General features: G+C 42.9%; 1 protein-coding gene and 1 long non-coding RNA gene across 4 annotated transcripts in view; one reads left to right on the forward strand and one right to left on the reverse strand.

Annotated features, from left to right (window-relative positions):
* SLC6A11 (solute carrier family 6 member 11) overlaps positions 1–23,640 on the reverse strand; it is a 128,867-nt gene that overhangs the window by 18,538 nt on the left and 86,689 nt on the right. The window contains exons 7-8 of the mRNA XM_072785112.1: positions 12,569–12,672; positions 7,690–7,814 (exon numbers count right to left, since the gene is read on the reverse strand). Of these exons, the coding sequence (XP_072641213.1) occupies positions 7,690–7,814; positions 12,569–12,672 (229 nt within the window). The remainder of the gene's footprint in view (positions 1–7,689; positions 7,815–12,568; positions 12,673–23,640) is intronic.
* LOC140609832 (uncharacterized) lies at positions 7,856–23,419 on the forward strand. Of its 3 annotated transcripts, none has more exons than XR_012011557.1 (4): positions 7,856–8,691; positions 18,481–20,344; positions 21,874–22,001; positions 22,630–23,419. It is a non-coding gene; the product is annotated as an uncharacterized lncRNA (long non-coding RNA). The 3 variants fall into 3 exon arrangements; XR_012011555.1 differs by having other exon boundaries at positions 7,857–8,691; positions 22,775–23,419; XR_012011556.1 differs by having other exon boundaries at positions 7,873–8,691; positions 20,108–20,344; positions 22,775–23,419.

The following is a 23,640-nucleotide window of genomic DNA, read 5'->3' on the forward strand; positions in this document are numbered from 1 at the left end:
ACAATAATTTTTATTTTTAGCCTTATAGTGTCCAGTCAAAATACTGTTTACTGAAATTTACTTAGGCTAGATCTTTTCTTTCCCATTCTCTTCAGTGCGGTTACATTATTCATTTGTAATACGGTTAGGTTCATTTCTTACTATTTGTTATTTTGATTTAATTCCACCCACAAAAAGGAACTATTTATTTTGGGTGCTATGTCAAACATTACTGTTACTATGGTTCTCTAAGAGTCAGAGTTAATAAAAATATACTAAGAAAAGTACTATTTCCTTCTCACCCTTACCTAATTCCACCCTTCTTCTATCCCTTGTGCACTTTTCCCCTGTAGGTAACCATTGTCTTTATTTTCTAGTTTATCCTTCCCATATTTCTTCTGCACAGATGAGAAGACATACTTTCTTATATTTTCCTCTTATACAATGGGCAGGATACTATAGATATTATCTTTTTAAACTTACACACATCATTTAAAAAATAGCTTTCACTATCCATTTACTTTATTATTTTTATACTATTGTGAGTGAATGTTGAATTTTTCAAAGACTTTTTTAGTATCTACGAAGATAATTTTATAATTTATTTCATTTGGGCTATTAACATGGTATATGATATTAGTGGATTTTCTAGCATTAAACCAACCTTGTATTATTCTAGGAGTAAATCCTACTTTGGACATGGTATATTACCTTCTGAATGTGATTTTGGATTCTAATATTTTCAGTTTGGGTTTGTTAATACTTATTTACTATTCTTGCATCAATATGCATGAGTGATATTTTGTTTCTTTGCATTGTCTATTTGGTGTTGGTATCAATGTTACACACGCTTCATATAAAGAGTTGAGAAGTTTTCCTTCACTTTCAATGCTCTGAAATAATTTATTGACCATTGAAACTATCTGGTCCTAAGGGTTTGACAGAATTATCTGAGAAACCATCTGGGCCTAATGTTGTTTACGTTTTTTGTTTTGTTTTGTTTTATTGGTGGGGTAGTTCCTCAATAACTTCGTCTATTGGCTTAAGCTTTCTAAATCAAATGTAGTCAATTGTGGCAATCTGTATTTTTCTAGGAAAATATACATTTCATTTAAGTTTTCAAATTTATGTGTAGAGAAGGAGTCTCTTGTAAGGAAGTCTGTTGTGGTTAAAAAAAAATGTCTTCTACTTCAGTGGTTATTTTCCTGTTATTATTTCTTATTTCACTATCCTTATGTTTTCTTTTTTTCATGGCCCTCTGGTAATTTGTATATTTTTATTTTTAAAGATCCAGAATTTTAATTTGTTAATTAGATCTAGTGTTACTCTATAATTACTTCATTCATTCTTGCTTTTTATTATTTCCTTCCTTGTGCTTTCTTTTGGTTCACTTTGTTATTTTTCTGAATGGGGAATATAATGAATTTATTTTCATTCTTGTCACTTTTGTTGATAAATGTGTTAGGGTAGTTTTATTCTTAGTTCATTTCTATCTAGTTTTCTCTTATTATTAGCTTATTTCCATCTATCTTTGTACCTCCTGCAGTTTGCTTGATAAAGATTATTGCTGTATTATTCGGTGCACATATTTTTATGTGTATTATATCTTTATTGTGAATTGTAGCTTTTACCATTAATATTTAGTGCTTTAAGGCTTGAATTTTACTTTGCCTGATATCAGGATTGCTATCATTGTTTATTCTTTTACTTTTAGTTTTTATGAATCATTTTGTTTTAATTAGGTGTATCTCTTTTATGTACAGCATATATATAGGTCAAATTTGGTGAGCCAAATTGAAAATCTTTTTCTTTTAATAGATGAGTTAAGCCTACTTACATTTATCAATATGACTGATATCTTGACAAAATATTTTATGGTTATGTGTATTTTAAAATATTTGTTCTGTTTCTCTAGGAGTTGTGTATTTTTTGTTCTTTTATTTACATTTTTTTGGTACTTAGAAAGGTTTATGTTTTTGTTCTAGTAGGTTACCTTTATACTTCCATCTTTTAAAAATGTCCTTAAAACCATTATTTTCCTATTTAAACCTTTACTGCCTGGCTTTCCAGTTCCTCCCATCTCCACGCCATATCATTTGATACCAGTTATGGTCCATACAACGAGATTTTTCTATTTTCCTCTTGCCTTTTCTCTCCATCTTGTAGTTCAGTGATTTCTACTTTGTTAAGAGTACACAGCATATTTCTACATTAGTTCTCTATCCTCTTCGCCACCTTTGCTTTGGTCTTAGATGTATACTTAAATATTTTTAAGTGTTTACCATCATTCCTTTTACTGAAGTTTTCCTAGTCATTACTGGGTTGGATGAAGCTCATTCTCTAGTAGATTCCTCCAGAAAACTGATGAATATAGGAGTCTCAAAGTTATGTTTAAAATGGTTTTTCTATAGTCTTGACATTTTCTATAGCCTTGCTTCACACTTCTTTGTGTGAATTTTTTAAAAAATGCTGCTTCATAGTTGCCTTTCTTTGTGTGCTAGTTTTGAAAAGTGTGATACCAGTTTAATTCTTTTGTCCTTGTAAGTTATTTAATCTTTTTTGTCTGGAAGACTTGAGGATTTTATCATTATCTTTGAAAACTATTATCTTTACCAGAATGTCTTGGAGTTGATCAATCTGGGTTAATATTCATTAGTACCCAAGAAGTCCTTTCAATGTATAGATTTAACTCTTTCTTTCTGTTTCTGAAAAGTCTTCTTGGATTATAGCTTTAAATATTACCTCTGTTCATTGTTTTCTTTTTCTTCTTCAGGGACTCTATACGATGAATATTTTCTTCTTTGCTGGTCTTCCATTTCTACATTTTTACTTTTTTTGATCATTTTCATGCACTTCCTTGTTTTCTTTCCTTTTTAAAATGCCCCTTTATTGATATGATTCTCCATCAGACACCTTATAATTTATTTTCATTTCTAAGATAACTTGGTTTTATCCTTTTTTCATTTTTCCCTCCTGAGTTCAATCAACTTTCTCCTTACTTATGCCTGTTCTCCCCTTCCCTCATTTGTTAGTTTTAAAATTCTAGGTTCAAGGTATTTTTCCCCCACATCCTCAGATGTTTGTTTGAGTATGTTTAATTCTGTCTGGAGTGCTGACTTAAAATTTTCCTCTATTTCATGGTTGATTTCATGGCCATTGATATGCGGGGAATTTTTTTCTTTTCTCTCTTTTTTTTTTTTTTTTAAGATTTTATCCATTTATTCATGAGAGACAAAGAAAGAAGGCAGAGACATAGGCAGAGGGAGAAGCAGGCTCCTTGCAGGGAGCCCAATGTGGGAGTCATCCTAGAACTCCAGGATCATGCCCTGAGCCAAAGGCAGGTGCTCAACCACTGAGCCACCCACCCGTCCCCATATATGGGGAATTTCTATTCCTGATTTTCTGCAGTAGTTCTATATGGACTTGACTTTTCTCATGTTCATGTTCTTGGGTATTTTATAATACTCCCAACTTAATAGTGCCCACTTTTGCCAATATGGCCAAGGCCAGGTACTTTTTTTTTTTTTTTAAGATTTTATTTAGTCATGACACACACACACACACACACACACACACACAGAGAGAGAGAGAGAGAGAGAGAGAGGATACATTTATATCCTATGTAGGTGAATGTTTCATGTTCATTTGAAAAGAATTATATTTTGCAGTTGTTCAGTGCAGTGTTTTACAAATGTTGATTAAGCCAAGTCAATAGTGTTCAGATCTCCACATCTTTATTAATATTTTGTATAGTGTTTTAACATTAGTGAGCAAGGGATGTTAAAACCTCCAACTATGGCTGTGTGTTTGTCTATTCTTCCTTTTAGTCTGTCAGCTTTTGCTTCATGTATTTTAAATGTGTCATTAGGTACAAACACATTACAGATTAGATATCTTACATATGAACTGCCCCTCTTATAAATATTATGAAGTGTCCCTCCTGCTATTTCTAGTAATACTCTTTGAGTAGAAGTCTACTCCAATATTAATATACCAAAGCCACTTTTCTTATGCTTGGTGTTTACACAGTATATCTTTGTTTTACACTTTATCTGTGTCTTTAAAGTGTGTCTCTTTTTAGAAAGCTTACAGTTGAGTCTTGCTTTTTTACTCAGTCTGATAATCTCTGCCTTTTATTTGGAATATTTGGCCTATTTGCATTTAGTGTAATTATTGACATGGGTGGGTATAAGTTTACCATTTCATGTTTTCTTTTGTCCCTCCAGAATTTGGGGGGGGGGGGTTGTTTGTTTATTCCGTTGTGTTTTTTTTTTTTTGCCTTCTTTTGAGTAAATCAATATTTTAAAATATTCAATCATATTTTACCTAAGCTTTGTAGCTCCACTCTTACTATTTTCTAAGCAGATGGAAAAACACACATCCATAACTCATCAAACCCTACCTAGAGTTAATAGTGTATCACTTAATCCTGCCGCCATACATCTGACACTTTCACTTCTGATAACCATTTTGACATTTTCTTTCTCAAAACAGAATTCAGGACTTAACTATATCAATAATTCCAAAATGAAAATAGACAAATACTCCAATTGAAAGACATAGCTAATCAAGACTGGATAAAAAAGCAAGACCCAATTATAAGCTGTCTAAAATCTCAACCTCTAGGAGAGGGACAAAAAGTGTCACAGAAACAGATCAAGGGATATGTGGGTAAGGACCACAAATCTCAGTGCTGGGATCATAGCATGACAAAATCTGATCCCTGTGAGAAGTGCATGTTGCCTTTCTGGCTCATTTCCTAGGTATGCTGGGATAGCCCATTGAATAATCTGCCTTCTAATTAGGCATTTTCCAAATATCACTCATCAGAAAGCAAGCCCAGCTCCTTATGAGCAAGGTGAGGTGGCTATACATTCACTTGCAATTTCTCTAAATCATAGAGGCTCCTAAGGAGAATCAGCCTGACCCACATGCCCAACAGGGGTACAGAGCAGATTTACCTGCTGGGTACATGGGAAGGTAAACCAGAAAAGACTACAGTCAGGTTGTACTACCTATAAGCTGTGTGACCTTGGGCGAACCACTTCAGGCTCTGAGTTATGGGATCCTTATCTGCAATGGGCACGGTAAAGCCTAGGCTCCTGTTTATGTGAACAGTACCCTTTGCAGTAGAGCAGTGCAGATTCTGCACAGCCACAAGTGGAGGCCCTGATACAGCCTACCTTGCAGCGGTGCTGTGAGCATTTTGTGAGGTAGAGTATTAATAACAACCATTCCAGGAGATCCCTGGGTGGCTCAGCGGTTTGGTGCCTGCCTTTGGCCCACTGCGCTGTCCTGGAGTCCCAGGATCGAGTCCCACATCGGGCTCCCAGCATGGAGCCTGCTTCTCTCTCTGCCTGTGTCTCTGCCTCTCTCTCTCTCTCTATCACGAATAAATAAATAAAATATTTAAAAAAATAACAATCATCCCAGAGCCTGAAAAGTGAGACAGAGTAAATCAATTAAGGTCCATCTATCCAGTGGAATACAACATAGCCATTAAAACTCATGATTGAGATCTCTGTTTACTGAGGCAGAAAGTTCCTTGTGCTTTATTATATATGGGAAAATGCAGCCTACAGAATACCAAGGATAATTTGATCTCGTTTCCATCAACACAAATATGGATATATATGCACAAAAAAAAAATCCTGACAGAAGAACCCCAAAGTGTCAGATTTGGAGCACAGAGTTTTTCCTTTGTTCAGATTTCCACATTTTTCTATCATGAATATGCTTTCAATTTGAGATTAGAAAAAAAATAAAATTTATTTTTAGTTGGCTCTTTTCCTTTCCATCTATGACTCTTCTCTGAATTTCAACTATAAAATTGAAACAATGATAAAAAGAAAAAAATAGTGCTGTATATATCTTATTCCACTCAACACCTAAGGTAGGAACTAGGACGCTCATTTCTTAGAGGAAGAAATGGATTCTTGGAGAGAGCAGTGCTCTGGTACAGAAGGTAATGCTCTCTATTCACAGGGCTGCCCTGTGGTTTCATGCCAGGAAGGAGCATGGGTGTTTGATGAAGTTTCAAGTACCCACAGTGGGCAGTAGGATGGCATGGTCAGAGCGTGGGCTCTGGAGCCAGATGGCCAGTATTAAATCCCAGCTGTGTCCCTTCCAGCCTGTGTAACCTTGTATAAGTGATTTCACCTCTCTGAGCCTCAGCTTCCTTATCTGTAAAACAGGAGTAGCAAAAGTGCCATGTTGGAGGGCTGAGCTGAGGATTACATGAGATAGTTCCTGCCCAGTGTCAGTACTTGCTGAGTGAGACATTTGGTCATATTAATATTCTCTAGACTAGCTCTGGACTCCTGAGTTCAACAGGGATTATCTTTCCCTCTGTGACATACATTATTCAGAGGAAGGGGGACCCTGAGGGTCACAGAGCAGAGCTTTGTGACCATGTTCCTGCTCTGATGTCCATATGCCCCACTCTGCCCAGCTTGGTGGGTTAGAGGGATGCTTCCCTATCTATGCATGCCACACAAAACAGGACCTGTGGACCAGCATTTCAACAGAGGCAGTGTGACTCCCGGGGGCGCTGGAGGTGGTTGCAATAAACGGGGGCATGATTAGCATCGAGTAGATGGAGGCCAGAATGGCTAAGCTCCCTGTGCGACTCTAGACAAACTTTTCTGCCAGACATTCGTTTAGGTGAAAAACTTTAGACTTAACTGAGGTTAGAATCTGTTTCTCATAAAAACACAAACTATTTTCATATTTTTTAATAAATACACACTGAATTTTCCTAGAATTTGAACACCATGTAAATCAAGGCAAGAGTTAATTCACCATTTTGCCCAATCACCTCAGCAACAATCACTCTGCCTGTGGTGTGTTTGAAATAAACACACCTCAATCTACACTTAAGAATGTCACATTCAGGGCAGCCTGGGTGGCTCAACGGTTTAGCATCACCTTCGGCCCAGGGCGTGATCCTGGAGACCCAGGATCGAGTCCCGCATCAGGCTCCCTGCATGGAGCCTGCTTCTCCCTCTGCCTGTGTCTCTGCCTCTCTCTCTCTCTTTCTGCGTCTCTCATGAATAAATAAATAAAATCTTTAAAAAAAAAAAGAATGTCACATTCATTGTGATTCTGCATCTAGAATAGGGAAAGGGAGAGAAATTCTCCAAGCAGAGGCACGAGTATGTGCAAAGACCCTGGGGTTGGAGGGAGCAAGTGATGTTGCCAAAGCAGACCACTGCAGTGGGGCAGTGTGAGCTTGGGGGAATGACACGGGTAGAGAAGCTACAAAGGCTGGATAACACAGGGCCTTGGGGCCAGGCTCAGAATCCAGCACTATGAGAACCTAAGAAAAACTTGTCATCAGAGAAGGACATGTTCAGATTTGCATTTTGAAAGAAGTCAACCTGTACACAGAATAGAAAGGGCAGTAGTGGAGGCTGGAGGCCAGTGAGAGGTTCCTGCAGTCCTCCTGCAGTGAGGACTGACGTGATCTGAACTGCTGGGGAGATAGTGTTCCAAGGAGGCAGAAGCTATCCAACCTGAGGATGTCTTGGATATGGGGATGAGGAGGTATCATGGTTCCTCTCCTATAGTCCTGGTTTGAGGATGGATGGTGGGGTGTTTTACCTTTTAAGACCTGAATCGAGGAGAGGAATGAGCTGAGGAGGCAGGTTGTATTTGCACTATGACCATCCATCCATCACCCAAGGCCTCCCTCGTCTTTGGCAAACTTACCTGACTCTGCCACCTCGGCAATGGGCACCCCCTGTTCATATGCCATGAAGCCCAGGACTGAGAAGATGGCAAAGCCAGCCACGAAGCTGGTGCCACTGTTGAGGCAACAAAGCATGATGCAGTCCCTGTGGGGAAGCAGCGAGAGGGGCTGAGGTCAGAGTGGGCGGAACAGGTACACTGCTCGAACATTCTGAGTTCCACAGCCACCCTGTGAGGCAGGAAGGCCAAGGTGGGCACAGATAGCCCCGTGTGCCCGTTGAAGCCGTTGTGGTTCAGAGAGGTTAGGTGGCTGGCCCATGGTCACACAGCTTCTCCTGCATTTCTAGAAGATAAGATGGGTCATGGACCAGAAAGCATGGAAGGGGGATGGGAAGGAAGAAAGCCTGGCAAGTGAGAAAATATACAACCAGCAAGAAGATAGTCAGGGACAAAGCAACACTCTTCTCTACCTCTGGCAGGAGAGGAAGCCAGAGAACGTGAGAGAGGAGTGCTTTCCTGGGAGTTCAAAGCAAGAAGGTCAGGAGAGGCCTCTGAGAAATGGCTGCTTCTCAGTCAGGGGAGCATCCATGGACTTTACACTAGAAGCTCCCACCAGCTTCACGCCATGCTACATACTGGAGCAGCGCCTCACGGACCTCCCAGGTCAGTCCCTGTGAGGGAGCAGCCTCTGGCAGGTTGGGCTCCACATGGAGGGATTACCGGAGCAGTGACTGTCTCTTGCCCTTGAGAGGGGCTTACCAGCAAAGAAGCACCAGCATAAAGCTGTGACCCAGGAGAAATCAAAGTACAAATGATGGGGGTTTGTCAGGATGAAGACAGAATCAAGTCCTGGCCTCCCCTACCTGAGGCATTGCATCCTCCCACGGCTATACTGGGGAATCGGCCTCTTAGGATCTTCTCAGCTGCTGCACAGCAGGCACTTGCCAGTTAGGCTTATGACACACATGATGCTCCACTGCACAGGAAGGTGCTCCCAGTGGCCCAACCAGCCTCCTGTCTCAGGTATGATTGGCCTGGGGGCCGTCCCTGTGGTGGTGATAGGCTGCCTCTGGTCACACCCTAGCAAGCCTAGGCCTCTCGTTCCATGCTCCTTTCCCCTGCCTGGCCAGCTTGTGCTGCTTACAGCAGTAAGAACTTCCTCGTGTGTGTTGAACCAGAACCTCCTTCTCTGGTGAACTTTAGTTCTGCCCTTCCTACCAGCCTGGAGCTCCATCAGGTTTGGGAGATCTGAAGACAGTGGTCCTACCTTCCCTTTGAGTTTTTAATTCCTTCAGTTAATCATCCCAGTTCCTCATCCTGCTGGTGACCTGTAATGTACTCCAGCTTGTCTGGCTCCTCTTTCAAATGCCATGTCCAGGACTGAGTGTGAGACTCAAGGACACAGCAGGACTCTCACCTCCTCTTCTCCTGACAGCATACTTTTTGTAATGTAACCAAAGGTTACACTAATGCTGGTGACTGTGATACCCAGTTGCCTTGCAATGATTCTGAGAATCAAGGGCATATTGGGGAAGGCATTACCCTGGGGGTCAGGAGACATGGGCTCTACTTTCCCCTGCAATTCTTTTTTCTGGACCTGACCTCACCATATGGCAAAACACTTGATAACAGGGTTTCTTGGGTCTTATGACAGATTATGTAATTTTCCAGCAAGCAGTCATCTCCCCCTACTTTCTTCCTTGGGGATGAGCATAATTCCCTGCCCCACTGGCTTTGGGCTTAGCCACATGACTTTCGTTGGCCACAGGATATTAGCAGATATGACACAAACAGAGGCTTGAGATATGCTCATGTGACTGAACCTGTCCTTTATGCCTTCTGTGATTTGCCAGGAAAGGAACTTCCCCAAGGGAGGCTGTCCCTGCAGTCTGCACCTCACCATGTTTACACACAAAGCAGATTTGACTGGCCAGGAGACTTGTAAGCAATAAAAGCAAATGCCTGTCATGTTAAACCACTGAGTTCTTGGGGGCTGTTTGTTATACAGCATCACTATGGCAGTGAGTGACTGATTACAGGTCCCTTTAAAGAACTCGTCCAGCACTGTGAATGTAGGCTGGGCTGGCAAACCTGAAGACTATCTGCAAGCCTGATTCCTCTCCTCCTAAAGGGAAATGCAGCTCAGCCCAGGTTTGGGGAGATTTATCCCTAATGTTGGGGTAAAGCTGCTCCTCATGCCTGTTTCCTGATCCTGCCTCATCAAACAGTGGGAAACAAGGTGGTCCTGGTGAGGAAAGTGCTTTCTCTATATCCTTTACTTTCTGGAATTCTCCTGGATAATTTGAATCTACAATGTGCCTAAAACACTGTGTGGCTGAATTTTGAGGCTCAGGGAGGAGAGTCACATACTCAAGGTCTCAGGACATCTACTGGTGAGGTTGGAATGTGCATTCATTTATCTTAGGCACTAAAACCCATGCATTTTCCAGCAGCTGCACAAAAGCAATGCCCCCTAAGAATTAAGACTTTCAGATTCTGACAATTATCTGTGGGCACCCATGTGGTTATTGAGAAACAAATATCCCTTATTGCAAAGTCCCCATCTGTCCCAAGGTCTCCTGAGTGATTTCCTCACACCGCAGAAGGACAAAGAAGCACGGAGCAGACCTGAGGTCCCTTCCAGCCTGGTGTCCCACACCCAGCCCTCAGAGCACCCACACCTTCAAGCAGAAGAGGCTTAGTAGCCTGTGTTCTGAAGTGAGGATTTTCCCCTCCTGGTTTGCTGTATTTCCCATCCCGCTAATTCCTTCCTGCAGGGCACCTTCTAGGTGAAAAGCTTATATAACAAGTGCTTTAAAGTTGGCAGAAGCTGAGTTGGGCTTTGAAGACCTCCAAAAGCTATTATGCTGTCAGAAGAGAGGGTACTAATTTACTCTCTCTGAGTTGGGAAGACCTGCTTGCAGAACAATTTGGAAATGGAAGTAAAACAGGCGTTTGAGTTTTGCAACATCACCTAGGGGATTTGCCTTCTGCTGCTGCTGGGAGGGGAAAAACCTGCCTACTGGATGGGACAGCAGAATGGATCTGTGGCGGCCAGCATATTTTACCCACATGCTTGGTGGGGAAGACATTTGCTACTGTCTCAAGACACAGCCTGAAGACAGGGCAGTCTTGGACAAATTCCTGTGAGCTACAGTTGTTGAGAAAGAAGTGGCCATCTGTTAGTGAGGAATATGGGTGCAGGAACCAGAAAGGCCTGGGTTCAAAGCCATGTTCCACCACAGGTCATGTGAACATGAGCAAGTGACCTACTCTTGGGCCTCAGTTTCCTCATCTGTATAACAGATGGCTCCTTCCTTGCTTCCTGACACATCAGTCAGCACTGTATTAGGCTTGAGGGATGATGGGGAACAAGAAGACCCAGCCTGTGTCCTCATGGAATGGACAGCCGAGCAGTGACCAAGTGATTTCTGCAGTGCCCTGCACAGAGCGCTCGTGTTGAATGCTGGCTGCTGATGTGGTGACACATCCTTCTCTAAAATCCCAGGGGGTCATGCTCAACCCAGACCAGAGGACTGCTGTGCTATTGTCCCTGTCCATGGTTACTATTTTGTATTGTGGCTGACACAGCGCCACCTCCCTGTGAATGCCAGGAAGTTAGAAAGGATCTTATGGACAACCTGGCATGGTCAGCCAACTCTCCAGCATCCTTCTGTGCAGGCCTACACAATACCACTCTGCCCACGGACCCCCAGAAACAACAGAACCTGCTGTCTAATGGCACATTGGATTCCACGATGGATTTTCCTTACAGCACCTGCCCACTGTCACTTCCGCTGCAGTGCCTCAGTTTCCCCAACTTGTGCCAATCCTGTGTGTAGCTCCTAAGGCACTGATTCTGGTGTTTCATGTTCAGCAGACACACAATGCACATGGTTTAAATGAATGGATTAATAAAGTGATCACAAAGCTAGCTTTCAGAGAGTTGTGGCAGAGTCCTGGAATGGAAGCCGGGAGACCTCAGCCAGAGTCCAGGCTCTACTGTGTGTAACTGGGGAGCCACCTCCATGAGTCTTTCTTTCCCCATCTCAATGATGGGGATATTATGGGAGACACTTTATCATTGCTAAAAGTTCTTTCAAATGCATGATCTCACTGGAGCCACACAGTGGTGTGGTTATTAGGTACAAATCCCCTGAAGAGCTACTTATTATGACCAGGCCCTGGATCAGGGGTGCAGAGATCTCAGCAAACAGACCACTGGCCTAGAGGTAGAGTCCAGGGTGCCAATTTCACTTGTACCATGCCCTGCTAGGTGACCTTGGAGGGGTTCTTGGCCCTCAGTGGGTCACAGCCTCATAGTAGAAATCAGGCTGCAGGCATGAGAGGCCTGACAGCCTCAGGCTCACCTCCCAACACGGACACTTTCCCTCCCTGTGCTGGGAGTAGCCACACGCAGGCGGCCAGGGAGGAAGACTGAGGGGTAAGATGGGGCACTGGCCATACTCCAGATTGGACAGGAGAGAGCCCTCCAATCAAGTGAGAAGGAGCAAGAAGCAGGTTTCTGAACAGAAGACAGAAGAACAAAGCCTTCACTGTCAGAAGCCCTAGGTTCATGTCTCGATTTTGCCACTGATGAGCTATGTGACCGTGGGCAAATCACTTATCTGCCTTGGGATAAATTTGTGCCATACAGGGTGGGATGGAGGCCCAAAAAAGATTCCTGGAGCGGATTTGTTTTCAGCCTGCAATGCACTCTGATCACGTTCATTATTTTTCTAGCTTCTCAGATAGCCCATTCTTTGACCCTAGGGCAGGGAGAGGCTAAGAAGCAAGCCATCTGTCTTGCCCTGGCTCTACATGGGGGGAAGACAAATGCGAACTAGCTGGCAGCATGGAGGGGTTTGGTGGAGAGCTGGCAGGGCCACGAAATGCTCACCTGTAGCAGTTGTTGTTATAATTGTTATAACTTCCCAAAGCTGTCAGACAACCCAGGCAGATGGCATAGGAGAAAAAGATCTGCGTCCCGGCATCTACCCAGACCTGCAGGAAGGTACAGAGAAGTCAGCATAAAGAGAAGTCAGATGAGCTGCTGCCCTATTCTCTGAAATCTCCCATCCATACCTTATGCTCCACAAAATCTAGACAAAGCAATAATCAAACTTCCTAATCCTCTCAGGAATGTGTTTTAGGAGTTCTATTATTGGGGACTACTTTATTAAATATAAATGTCCTTAATTCCAGAATTTTCCAGAGGTTCACTGAACAGCAAGAATTTGGATGTTTTAGGGCCCTGCTCCAGCTATATGACCTTGGAAAAGCTACTTAACCTCTCTGAGGCTTAGTCTCCTCATCTGCCAACTGGGGAGTGACCTTCCCTCTCAGGACTCTTAAGAGGATTCATGCAATATGGAATGGAAGCTCCTGGGACCCAGCTCATAAGCTAAGTCAGAGTTAAGCCAAAATGAGTGACTTCTTATCTTTGTGATTAAGATTACCATGAGTAAACAGTCCTAGGATTCTGCTCATGGGGCAAATATTTGCATAGCTTATCTAAGCATAAGAGGTGGCAGGGGAGGGATGGGTGGGGGCACCTGTATCTTTCATCTTTCAAAATAGATGGATTTTAGGCTTCCTGTGTGGTACATAAGGGAAACTATTTTCTTAGTCTCCAGGTTCCTCTCTGACAAAAACTGCTGTTGACAGCATGACACACACATACCAGGAATTATGATGGCTTCTTTAGCACTTTTCCCCAGGCTCTTTCTAAGCCCAGCTCCAAGAAAAATTCATAGCCAAAACTAAATGCAGCCGATGAAACTGATGCTTGAGAATCAGGTGCCATCTAGAGAGCAAGGCTTTGTACTAAATACAATTACTGGCTAACACACATACATATATTCATTCATTCATAAAGGTTTTATTGATTTATTCATAAGAGACATAGGAAGAAGGAGAAGCAGGCTCTCTGTGGGGAGCCCAATGTGGGACTCCATCCCAGGACCCCGGGATCATGACCTGAGCCAAAGGCGGACACCCAACCACTGAGCCACCCAGGTGCTCCCAGCTAACATTTATTGGGCACTTGTTATGTGCCAGGCACTGGTGCTCAGCTCTTGTGTATTATGATACCTGAATATTCACAACAACTCTACGTGGTAAGAAATATTATTCGCCTCCTTTTACAGCTGAGGAAACTGAGAAACAGAAAGGTTGAGTAACTTGTTCAAGACCCACAGCTGGGAATGGCAAAGTCAAGTCCATGGATACTGGCCTTTAGAGATACATGGTTAACCAATCCCAGAATTTCAGAAATCCTCTGGGGTAATGTACCATCCAAAACAAGCCTCTCTTCCGAGTACTCCTGATAGAATAGTTTGTTTGGTTACTGCTAGTGACAGGAAACTCACTATACCCTTATGTGGCCCCTTCTTATTTGGAGAGTTCTGACCATCAGAACACTTCTGAAAATGAGAGGAAATCCCTCTTCCCTGAAGGCATTCCTCATTTGAGTCCATCCAGACCACACCTCCCTCTTCTTTGTGGTAGCACATTAGAGATTTGGAGAAAGCACCGGTGCCCTGTGGATCCTAGAACTCTTCCATCTCGAGGCAAAATAACTCTTACTTCCTTTCTCAGGGATTTGATTACAACAGTACAGGTCACTCTACCCTGGATTTGCTTGAGTTTGTTCAATCATTCAACAAATACTTATTAAAATTGAGCATCATAATGCTGCTTCTCAACCTAAGAAATGAATACATTTTTCTCCCCTCACTGGAGCATCTTGGAACTGAATGAGGAACTTAAATAGAGCTTTTTCATGAAATGTGCGTATGTGTGTGTGTGTGTGTGTGTGTGTGTGTGTGTGTAGAGCAGGGATGGCAGCAGAGCAGAGTGGATTGAGACAGGAGGAGGAGGAAATAGAAAGATGGAATACAAAAAGCTTTTTTAAAAAATGTTGCCACAAAGAGGAATTGGGAGATAGGTAGTGGAAGGGTAATTTAGGGAGAAATTTTTTTTAAATGGTAGAAACTTGAGGATGCCAAATGTTGGTAGGAAAAGTCCAGTGCAGACAAAAGTATTATAGATTTAGGAGAGAAAGGTATGCATTTTCAAGTCCTTGTATTCTGCCTCAGTTTCCCCATTTGCTAACTAGGTGGATTCTCTTTACTCCAATCCAGGGTAGTGACCTATACCAGGTACTCAAATCCCCAAGAGGAAGAAAATAGAGGTATTTTGCCTGGAGAAGGGAGAGCTCTAGTGTCTAAGGGCCCTGGTGCCTCTTCTGAATCTCTGATCTAAGACCAGGAGTAAATCATGTGGAGAAGTAAAACACAGTAGAGACGCTGCCCCAGGAAACAGAAGACCAGATCACAGGGGCAACCTACCAGGATGCTCGGCACTCAATTGAGAACTGCTCCTCAAGACCCTCACTCTTGCCAGAAATCCCTCTGCAAATTAAAATGTCCCTCCTCCCAGACCCTTCACTGTCCTCTGACTGTACAAGCCAGAGTGAGAAAAACGACCAGACTTGTGGTCTGACTTCTCCATTGTGACTGGGCCCTGTGTCAATTGGTTCCTTCACTCAGTTCCTTCACCCAAAACAAGCCCTCTGTGAAAACACCAAGAGCTTTCTATCCACACATCCCAAAGATATGACCCCCTCAAAGAATGATTTTCACTTGTGGCAATTTTCCTTGCAGTCTGCTCATTGAGCACATCAACACTAAAACAGACAACTGGTTTTGCCCACCCAGCATCCATCTCCCCTTGTCAGCTAATAGTATCCTAATTTTCTTTTGGGAAACTACCTCTTCTCCACAGGGAGGTAGCTTCAGGGGTGGTCACATGACCCAGGCCTGGCCAATCAAAGCATTTCTCTTGGCCAGAGTGATTGGTTCAGGGATGAACACAGGATGCAAGCCAAGCCAATGAAACTTAATCCTGGGACTTTTACTGGAGCTACTGCAAATAGGACACATCTTTTTCTCCTAGAGATGCTAAGCTTGTAATTACTGAGGATCATCACTGACTATGAGAGAAGAGCCTGTCTGAGAACAAAAACAATGCAGAGGAAAGCAGAATCTAGAGCAAAGAAAGACTGATATTGGTATAATGACTTGAGTACCTGGATCCAGCCATACCTGAAATGAGATCTACCCTAGAACAGTTCAATTTCAGAGGCCTATAAATTCCTCGTTTTCTTAAGTCAATTTGAATTGGATTGCTGTCACTTCAAACTCAAGGAATTCTGACTAGTGGCAACATTAATTTCTTAGAAAAACCCAGGGGCTGTAAGCCTAAATCCTTCAATCAATCCTGAATTACTGATGAACCAGAACTTATTGAGTGCCTTTTGTATGCAGAACCCTGTGCCAGAATCTGAAAATACTACTATATATGATTATATATAGCACTGTATCTCTGTCTGTAGGTGAGATAAGGTGAAACATTCAGAGGACAAGGTAGCCAGTACCTAGGAGTGCTTGATGAAGGGGACAACTAACTTGTGCTAGAGCAATCAGAGAAGGCTGTCTGGATGGAGGCACACCTTTAAGGACTGGAGAAACGATGAGAGAGAACATCTTGTGTCTGGAGATTCATAGGAGAGGGGGATGTGTTCTCAAATGATTTTTCTTTCTTGTTCTCCTACCTCTACGGTAAAAACAAAACAAAACAAAACAAAACAAAAAACAAACAAACAAAAAAACACCTGTCATTGTATTCTGATGGTTAGCATTAAATCAATACTTCTATACAATACCTTTAGTCCTCCCCCTTTGTGACACCAAGGGTTGGTTCCCAACTATAAGGAATACTGAAATTAGCCAGCAATCTCAGTTTCTTTTCCTTCCCTTTCCTCTAGTACCTCAATTAGAAGAAATACTCATTTATTTACAGTTGGCATGTAAAGGCATTATGTGAACTTACTCTATTTTTCATATATACACTCCCTTCTTTCCCAATTTTTTAAAAGATTTTATTTATTCATGAGAGACACAGAGAGAGAGAGAGGCAGAGACATAGGCAGGGGGAGAAGCAGGCCTGCAGGGAGCCTGATGTGGGATTGGATCCCAGGACACTGGGATCACGACCTGGTCCAAAGGCAGATGCTCCACCACTGAGCCACCCAGGTGTCCCCCTTCTTTCCAAATTTTCAATACTTGTTTGTATCTGCATGATCAGAATGTACAACCATTACATATTATATAATCTATCTGACAGCCACTGTTTAGTGTGAGTTCTATGGGTGACTATAAATCTAATGCTCCCTCCCAGCCTTTATGTTAATACTTCAGTCAGTTTGATGGTCTGTAGCTTGTTTTCCAGTAAATCCCTTAGGCAAGTCTCACAGGAAATAATATTTCCTGGCTTCTTGCATGTTCATAATAGTTGACCAATGGCTTTTGTACTTGAACATCACTTTGGCTGTATATAATTTCCTTGGTTGTCTTTTCCTTAGTATCTTAAATATCTTGCTTAGTTGTCTCCTGACACTGCATACTGCTGTAGAAAAGTCTGGTACCATTCTTACTCACTCTTTTTGTCTGAATGACCAAGAGGTTTTCTTCTTTTCTCTTTAATGTTTGGTCATTTTGATTAGAATAGGTCTTAATGTTGATCACTCTGGGTTGATTTTCCCAGGCTTGTGGTGTACTTCTTCAAGATACAAGTCAAGTCTCCACTTTGATTTCAGGGAAAAAACATCTCTGAATTATTGTTTCAGGTATTTGTTTTCTTCCCCTGCTTCACATTTCTTCTTTGGGGGGCTCATTTTTATGTTGCATCTTCTTTGTATACCTTTTATTATCACTTTTCCTTTCAGCCTTTAAATGATCTTATTTCTTTTCAAAAAAGATTTTATTTATTTATTCATGAGAGACACAGAGAAAGAGCAGAGACATAGGCAGAGGAAGAAGCAGGAACTCTGTGGGGAGCCCGATGTGGGACTCTATCCCAGGACCCCGGGATCAGGACCTGAGCCAAAGGCAGATGCTCAACGGCTGAGCCACCTACGTGCCCCAATAATCTCATTTCTATCTGACTTTATTTTTAATTTTCCTCCTTTCTGTCCCCTATTTACCTCATATTACCTGTGATGTCTACTCATCTCCTTATTCCTTCTATTTAGTTATTCCTCCTGAAATGTTCTGCCTTTCTTAAGCTGTCCTTTGGTCAGCTTTATTTTCAAATCTTTTTATCTCACAAATTTATCTATGCTATTATTTTATCACATCTGTTGGTTCTTCATTTCTTTAAGTTTGTTTTGAAATACTAAGTTTCAGTATTCATCTGTTTTGTGGTCCTGTCTGGAATGCATACATTATCTATAGGAATACTGTTATGCTCAGTATTCTTTTTCTTTTAATAGCTTTGTATGGGTTTTGACATGATCTTTTTCTGTTGTTCATGTGTAGGTCAGACACATTTTCCTAACCTCTTAACAAGGAGGTTTTCTGGTGGAGGAATGGGGGCGACCAGGGTAGACTTTCTAACCTCACAGTTCTAGGGTTATCTCTTCTGTTACTATAAAAAGTCTTGAAAACTATGACAGTACATTCTGAAATTATTGTTCCCTTCCTCTATTCTTTATTTTTTTTAAGATTTTATTTATTTGAGAGAGAGACAGAGAGAGACAGACAGACAGACAGACAGCAGGAGCAGGGGACTAGAGGGAGAGGGAGAAGCAGGCTCCCCACTGAGCAGGGAGCCTGCTCAATGTGGGACTTGACCTTAGGACCCCAGGATCATGACCTGATCTGAAGGCAGATGCTTACCTGACTGAGCCACCCAGGCACCCCTCCTTCTCCAATTCTTATCCAAAATTTCTCTTTTTGTTTCCTCTAGTGTCTCCATCCTGTTCAATTTGGATTCTGCTTCCAGTGATTTCACTCCAGTATGGGGTTCTCTCTCGCTATGGAGCTTCAGCTGCTTGGGCCCTAGAGTTCCCAGGTCCCAGACCTGTGCCTGAGCTTCCTGGACCTCTCCCACTTGCACCTATAACTTGGGGCCCACAAATATCCTTTCTAATTTTGGCTGACATTCTAAGAAAGCTCTGCCAAGCTTCCTTTCCTAGAGTCCTCTCCTTCTAGGGGTGAAAATATGTTACAGATTTGTGGATTTGTGGATTCCTGGCTCTCAGACTTCCAATTTCCCTTTGCCTTCATCTTCATCTCATGTCACAAAGCTGACATCATGTAGATGTTATTGGTATCAGCATTTGGCTCCACCTGTTCACATTTTGTGGCTCATGGAATCATCCAATTATGGATTTTTGTTTTGCTTTACTATCCTGTTTTTCCTTTGAATGAAGAGATTCTGGAAACTTTTTTAAAGTTCCTTTTTCCCCTCTGTTGCCATCTTGTCTCCTTGGTTCTCAAGAAATGTTCAGGGGGCAGATGAAACTAGATTGGTGTTGACTGGAGGTGAGGGAAAAATATCCAGGGTTAAGCAATTTGGTAAATGGGATGTAACAGTAGAAAATGTGCTGTTTTTTTTAAAGGAAGGATGGTGGTATAAAGTGGGGAAATGGAGAAGCATAGTTTTGGACAAGGCAAATTTGAGTCTTCTAAGTGATAAGTGTAGGAGACAGGTGGAAAGTCAAGGGCTAAATACTGCAGCCTGGGCTGGAGACACAGATCTGAAGTCGTCAATATTTTAGCATTACCTTTTCATCTCCTTGACTCCAGATCCAAACCTTTCCCCACTGGCTTTTTCTATTTTCTACATGTGGAAAACTCAGGTTGATAAAACTTCTCTGCTTAGACATATGCTAACCGGGCATTCAAGAATCAAGAATCTTCAGGGTTAGATTTCTTGAAAAAGTCTCATGAAGAAGCATGATGTATCTTTGCATAGAGTCTGTATCGTTAGACTCCTTAACAGACTTGCATAACTGAGGTGTGTCTATGTTCTTAAATGTATGCCTGTTACTGTAAAAATGCAACAGGGCTCCTGTTGTCAGCTTTTCTCCTCATCAGGGAAGGAATCAATTAACTTACCAGGGAGCTGTTATATTTGTTAAGATAATTACTGCTGGGCTATGCAGGAATAAACAATAAACCCCCAAATCTCAATGGCTTAGCACAACAAAAGTTTTTTTTTTTCCCCACAAAAAGCCAGACACAAATTGTGAAGGGCCTCTCTTTAACTCAACTTAGCAATACAAGACCTCCCACCTATGATACTTCTATGTCGATGCACCTTCTGAGGCAAAGGAACAGAGTCACCAGAGGTTTGCTTGGGAAGTTTTAAGAGCTAGACCAGGTTGTTGTGTGTATCAATTCTGCCCACATACAACTGGCCAGAACCAAGTTGCATGGTCCCAACCTAAAAGCACGGAAGTCTGGGAAATGCAGTCTTCTAACTTACCAGGAAGAGAAAAGGAAATGGTGATCTGGTTGGTGAGCACACAGCATTATCTCTGCTACAGGCATTATCCCAAGTCTATTTCCCTACTTCTCTCTTCAACTAGGAATCCGACAAGCACTTAGAGATCAAACACAATCATGGTGGCTACTGGAATAACTCAATAAAATGGGAAAAGAGAGGCTAATAAAACAGACTGGCAACATTCATGAACCCTTCCACCAGTTTGGTGATGCCTTCACAAGTGGAAAAGAAAACTTAAGTTGATGTTTGTTGAAAATCTACCTTGTACTCAAGACCTTCACAGACATGATCTCATCATTTATATAACCATCTCAGTAAGGTAAATACTATTTCTCTATTTCTATAGAAGAAGAAATGAATCCATTCAAGGTCAAACAGCTAATGAGGGAGAGAACCCATAGTACTCTGGCTCCACATTTTATAGAGAAAAGCCAGGGCCTCCTGGTATGCTGAGTAGGGTCTGGAGTCTCAGCTAGGATTTAAACAGCTCTGTGGCAAACAGGACAAAGGCAACCCCACCTCAATGAAAGGAAGACCAGGCAACTGAGCTCCACTGACCAGCATCTTCCAGGATATTACAAAGGGGGCAGCTCAGTGGAGAAAGGGTTTCCTTTTCTCAACACAATTTAAAGGGAAAATAATCTCCACAAAACAAACCCTAAGGAAGCTGGGTCAGTAGCTGAGGAACGGATCACTCCCCATGTTCTACAGCAATGAATGGGGGGCGTTCTGGCAGCGTGAACGAGGGCGGTGCACATTCAGAGGTCTGGAGAACAGATTTGCATGGGAACAGGGGAGCAGAGCCCCTTTAGAAGAGAGGTGGTCCCGCCCTCTAGCTCTGGGGCAACCTTGTCCCTTTCAAGGTTCCAATGAGCCCTGGTGCATGGTAGGTGCAGAAAGTAATGGATCAGAGTGGAATCAGCCTTCCCAACTAGATCCTTAGGGCCCAGCATCGGACTGCACAGAGTAGGTCCTCAATGATATTAGCTGGGAGGAGCAAAGAAGAATGGATAGACAAGGACAGATTTTTCCCTACTCACACTCAGAAGCTACATTTATCATGATAGATGTTCAGTATTGGCTGCCCTAGTCTACATGGAGATCGCTTTATACTTTGCAAAGCACCTGCTTATGCTCTGTGACCCACAGCCGCCTTGAGGTGGGCATAATTATCTCCAGGTTAGAGACAGCTGTGTACAGGGCAGACACATACTTGGCCTCTCCCCACATTCACACCTTGGCCATACAGGTAGAATGTCTTATCTCTTACGAGTTTGGGAGTGAAAGCTTTGTGTCTTTTTCTCATGTCTTGGAGAGAAAAGACTTCTCCAACTCGGGCAGAATCAAGGAGAGGATCATTGCACATATGTGGTTAGTATCTCCCTCTTTTTCTCTAACATGCAGAAGGTTAAAAAGATAATGTGTGTGAAACAGATATTCAACACAGTGCCTAGCTCTTGGAGGGCACTGAAGAAGTGCTCAGAAACCTAGCTGTGAGCTCTAACAAACAGTAGGTGTTTAGTCAACATTAATTCTCCCCAGGATTCAAAAATCTGGAAGAAATAAGTGCCTCTTCCCTTTTTCCCTATAATAAACACACCATGTGTCAGGCACAGTACCAGGAGCTCCTGCCCTCAGGGAGCTCACGTTCTAGCAGAAGAGACGGACCAGACAGCAAAGCAGAGAAGAAGAAACACCACATCTGGTGGAGAGGAGCAAGCAGGGACTATGGGAGATGAGGCTTCAGAGCAGCTGGGCCCATGGCCCCTGCTCAGTGAAGGCACAGCTGCTGCCCTGGGAGACTGAGAGGGGACAGGAGCTAACAGCCTCTGTTTCTATGGTGTCTAGTGCAGCACGGACTATGGAAAGAAGCTCCCCTAGAAATGTGCTTTCAGGTCTACAAAGAGAGCCATCCATTTGAACAGAAGGGCAGTACCTCTGCACATCATCAAAGCTGATGCCAGCAGGCGGGCCTGGTATGTCCATCTCTGTGTCCTGGGGTTGGTGTTATTTGTGCCAGTGACACTCTGAGGTCTCTGACAAATGCAGCATTAACCCATCCTGCCACTAGTAAGAGGAGGTGGTATGATGACAGTGATGCCAATATTCATGGCTCCAGCTCATCTCTATTAGCGCCCATAACATACCAGGGGCTGTTCTAAGCCCTTTACGAGTATTAGACTCACTGCTGAGGTTAGTGCAATTACTGTCCCTTTTATATAGATGAAAAAACTAATGCTCAGAAAGATAAAGTCACTTGTCCATTTAGCTTTGGAGCGATGTATACACTGGCTATTGGGTGAGGAGTTAGCCTAAGGGACAAATGAGCCTCTGGAACCTGGGAGATCTCCCTCTGGGAGATCATGCCAAAGGTTTCCATCAGGTGCCTGATTCCAAGCCTTGCTATGGCTTAATGGAAAAGGTGTGAGCTTTGGGAATCAGGCACTCATGTTGGAGCCTTGCTTGTCCACTTACCTGCTGTACAACCCTGGGCAAGTGACTTTACCTCTCTGAACTTCAACTTCTTTGTCTGTGAAAGATACAGTGAGTATAAGGGACATAGTGGGGTACCTGGTAAAATTCCCTTAATCTGATTTCTTTCAGGGCTAATACTTCTCAACTATAACATGAAAACAAGCTCCTGCCTCTTTTCCACCATCCCAGCCCCTCTAGACCAGGTGAACCAGTCAGATTTCCTAGAGCCCCAAATACTGCAGCCACCATCACAAATATAGACTCTTATTTTCAGGGCCTGGTACATGGACACAACAACGAGGGGCAGAAGGAGCCAACATCTCATCACTCCCAGACTCCTTGCTGTCCCAACGCCAGGCCAAGAAGATACATGAAAACCACCAGACCCAACAGCACATGCAGCATTTGGCTTTTGGATCCAAGTAGCCAGAACAGGGGCTTGGTGGCCCTCCTGGGGCCCACAACCCACAGCCCTTTGTTTCTTTAACATTTTCTTTTCATACAGACAACCACACACAGACACACAAACACACATACACAACACAACTTTTGTAAGCAAAGCCTTCGATTGAGGCTAAAACATAACTTATATGGCCCGGCAGAAAATAGCTGAGTTAAGCTCTTTCTTTTCTCCTTTTATATTGGTAAAGATTCTCAAAAGATTAAAAGTAGGTTAGGAGAATAATACAACAGCTGTGTTTCCAGTGTGTACCTGACAACGGCTTTTGTAGAAGTGAATAATTACATGAAAATCACTTCCTTCCCACCTCTTTCTCAGCCCCCTCTGGGTTGCTAGGCGCCCTCTCTCCTTCTTTCGGCTAATGCCACATACAGAAGCTGATGAATACAGTATGGCCATTATGAGGGAAGGGAGTCGGGAGGGAGAAGGATTCAAATGCTCCCTCCCTGGTGGATTCAATGGTGGGGAGAGGGCTTTGGGGGAGTCCACTCTGGATATATTTAAATGCTAATACACTGGGCAGGCGGGCAGGGCCAGTGGGAACAGTGGTGGGAAGGGGCAGAAGCTCTTGGCCTGGAAGCCCCACTGGAAATATGTTCTGCAGCCTCTGGCTTTGGAGCCAAGCACTTCCCTGGGCAGCCGGCCCCAGGGGCTGACTGGGGCCCTGCCAACAGCCCTGC

This window comes from Canis lupus, chromosome 19 (assembly GCF_048164855.1).
Source record: "Canis lupus baileyi chromosome 19, mCanLup2.hap1, whole genome shotgun sequence".
Classification (NCBI taxonomy): Eukaryota; Metazoa; Chordata; class Mammalia; order Carnivora; family Canidae; genus Canis; species Canis lupus.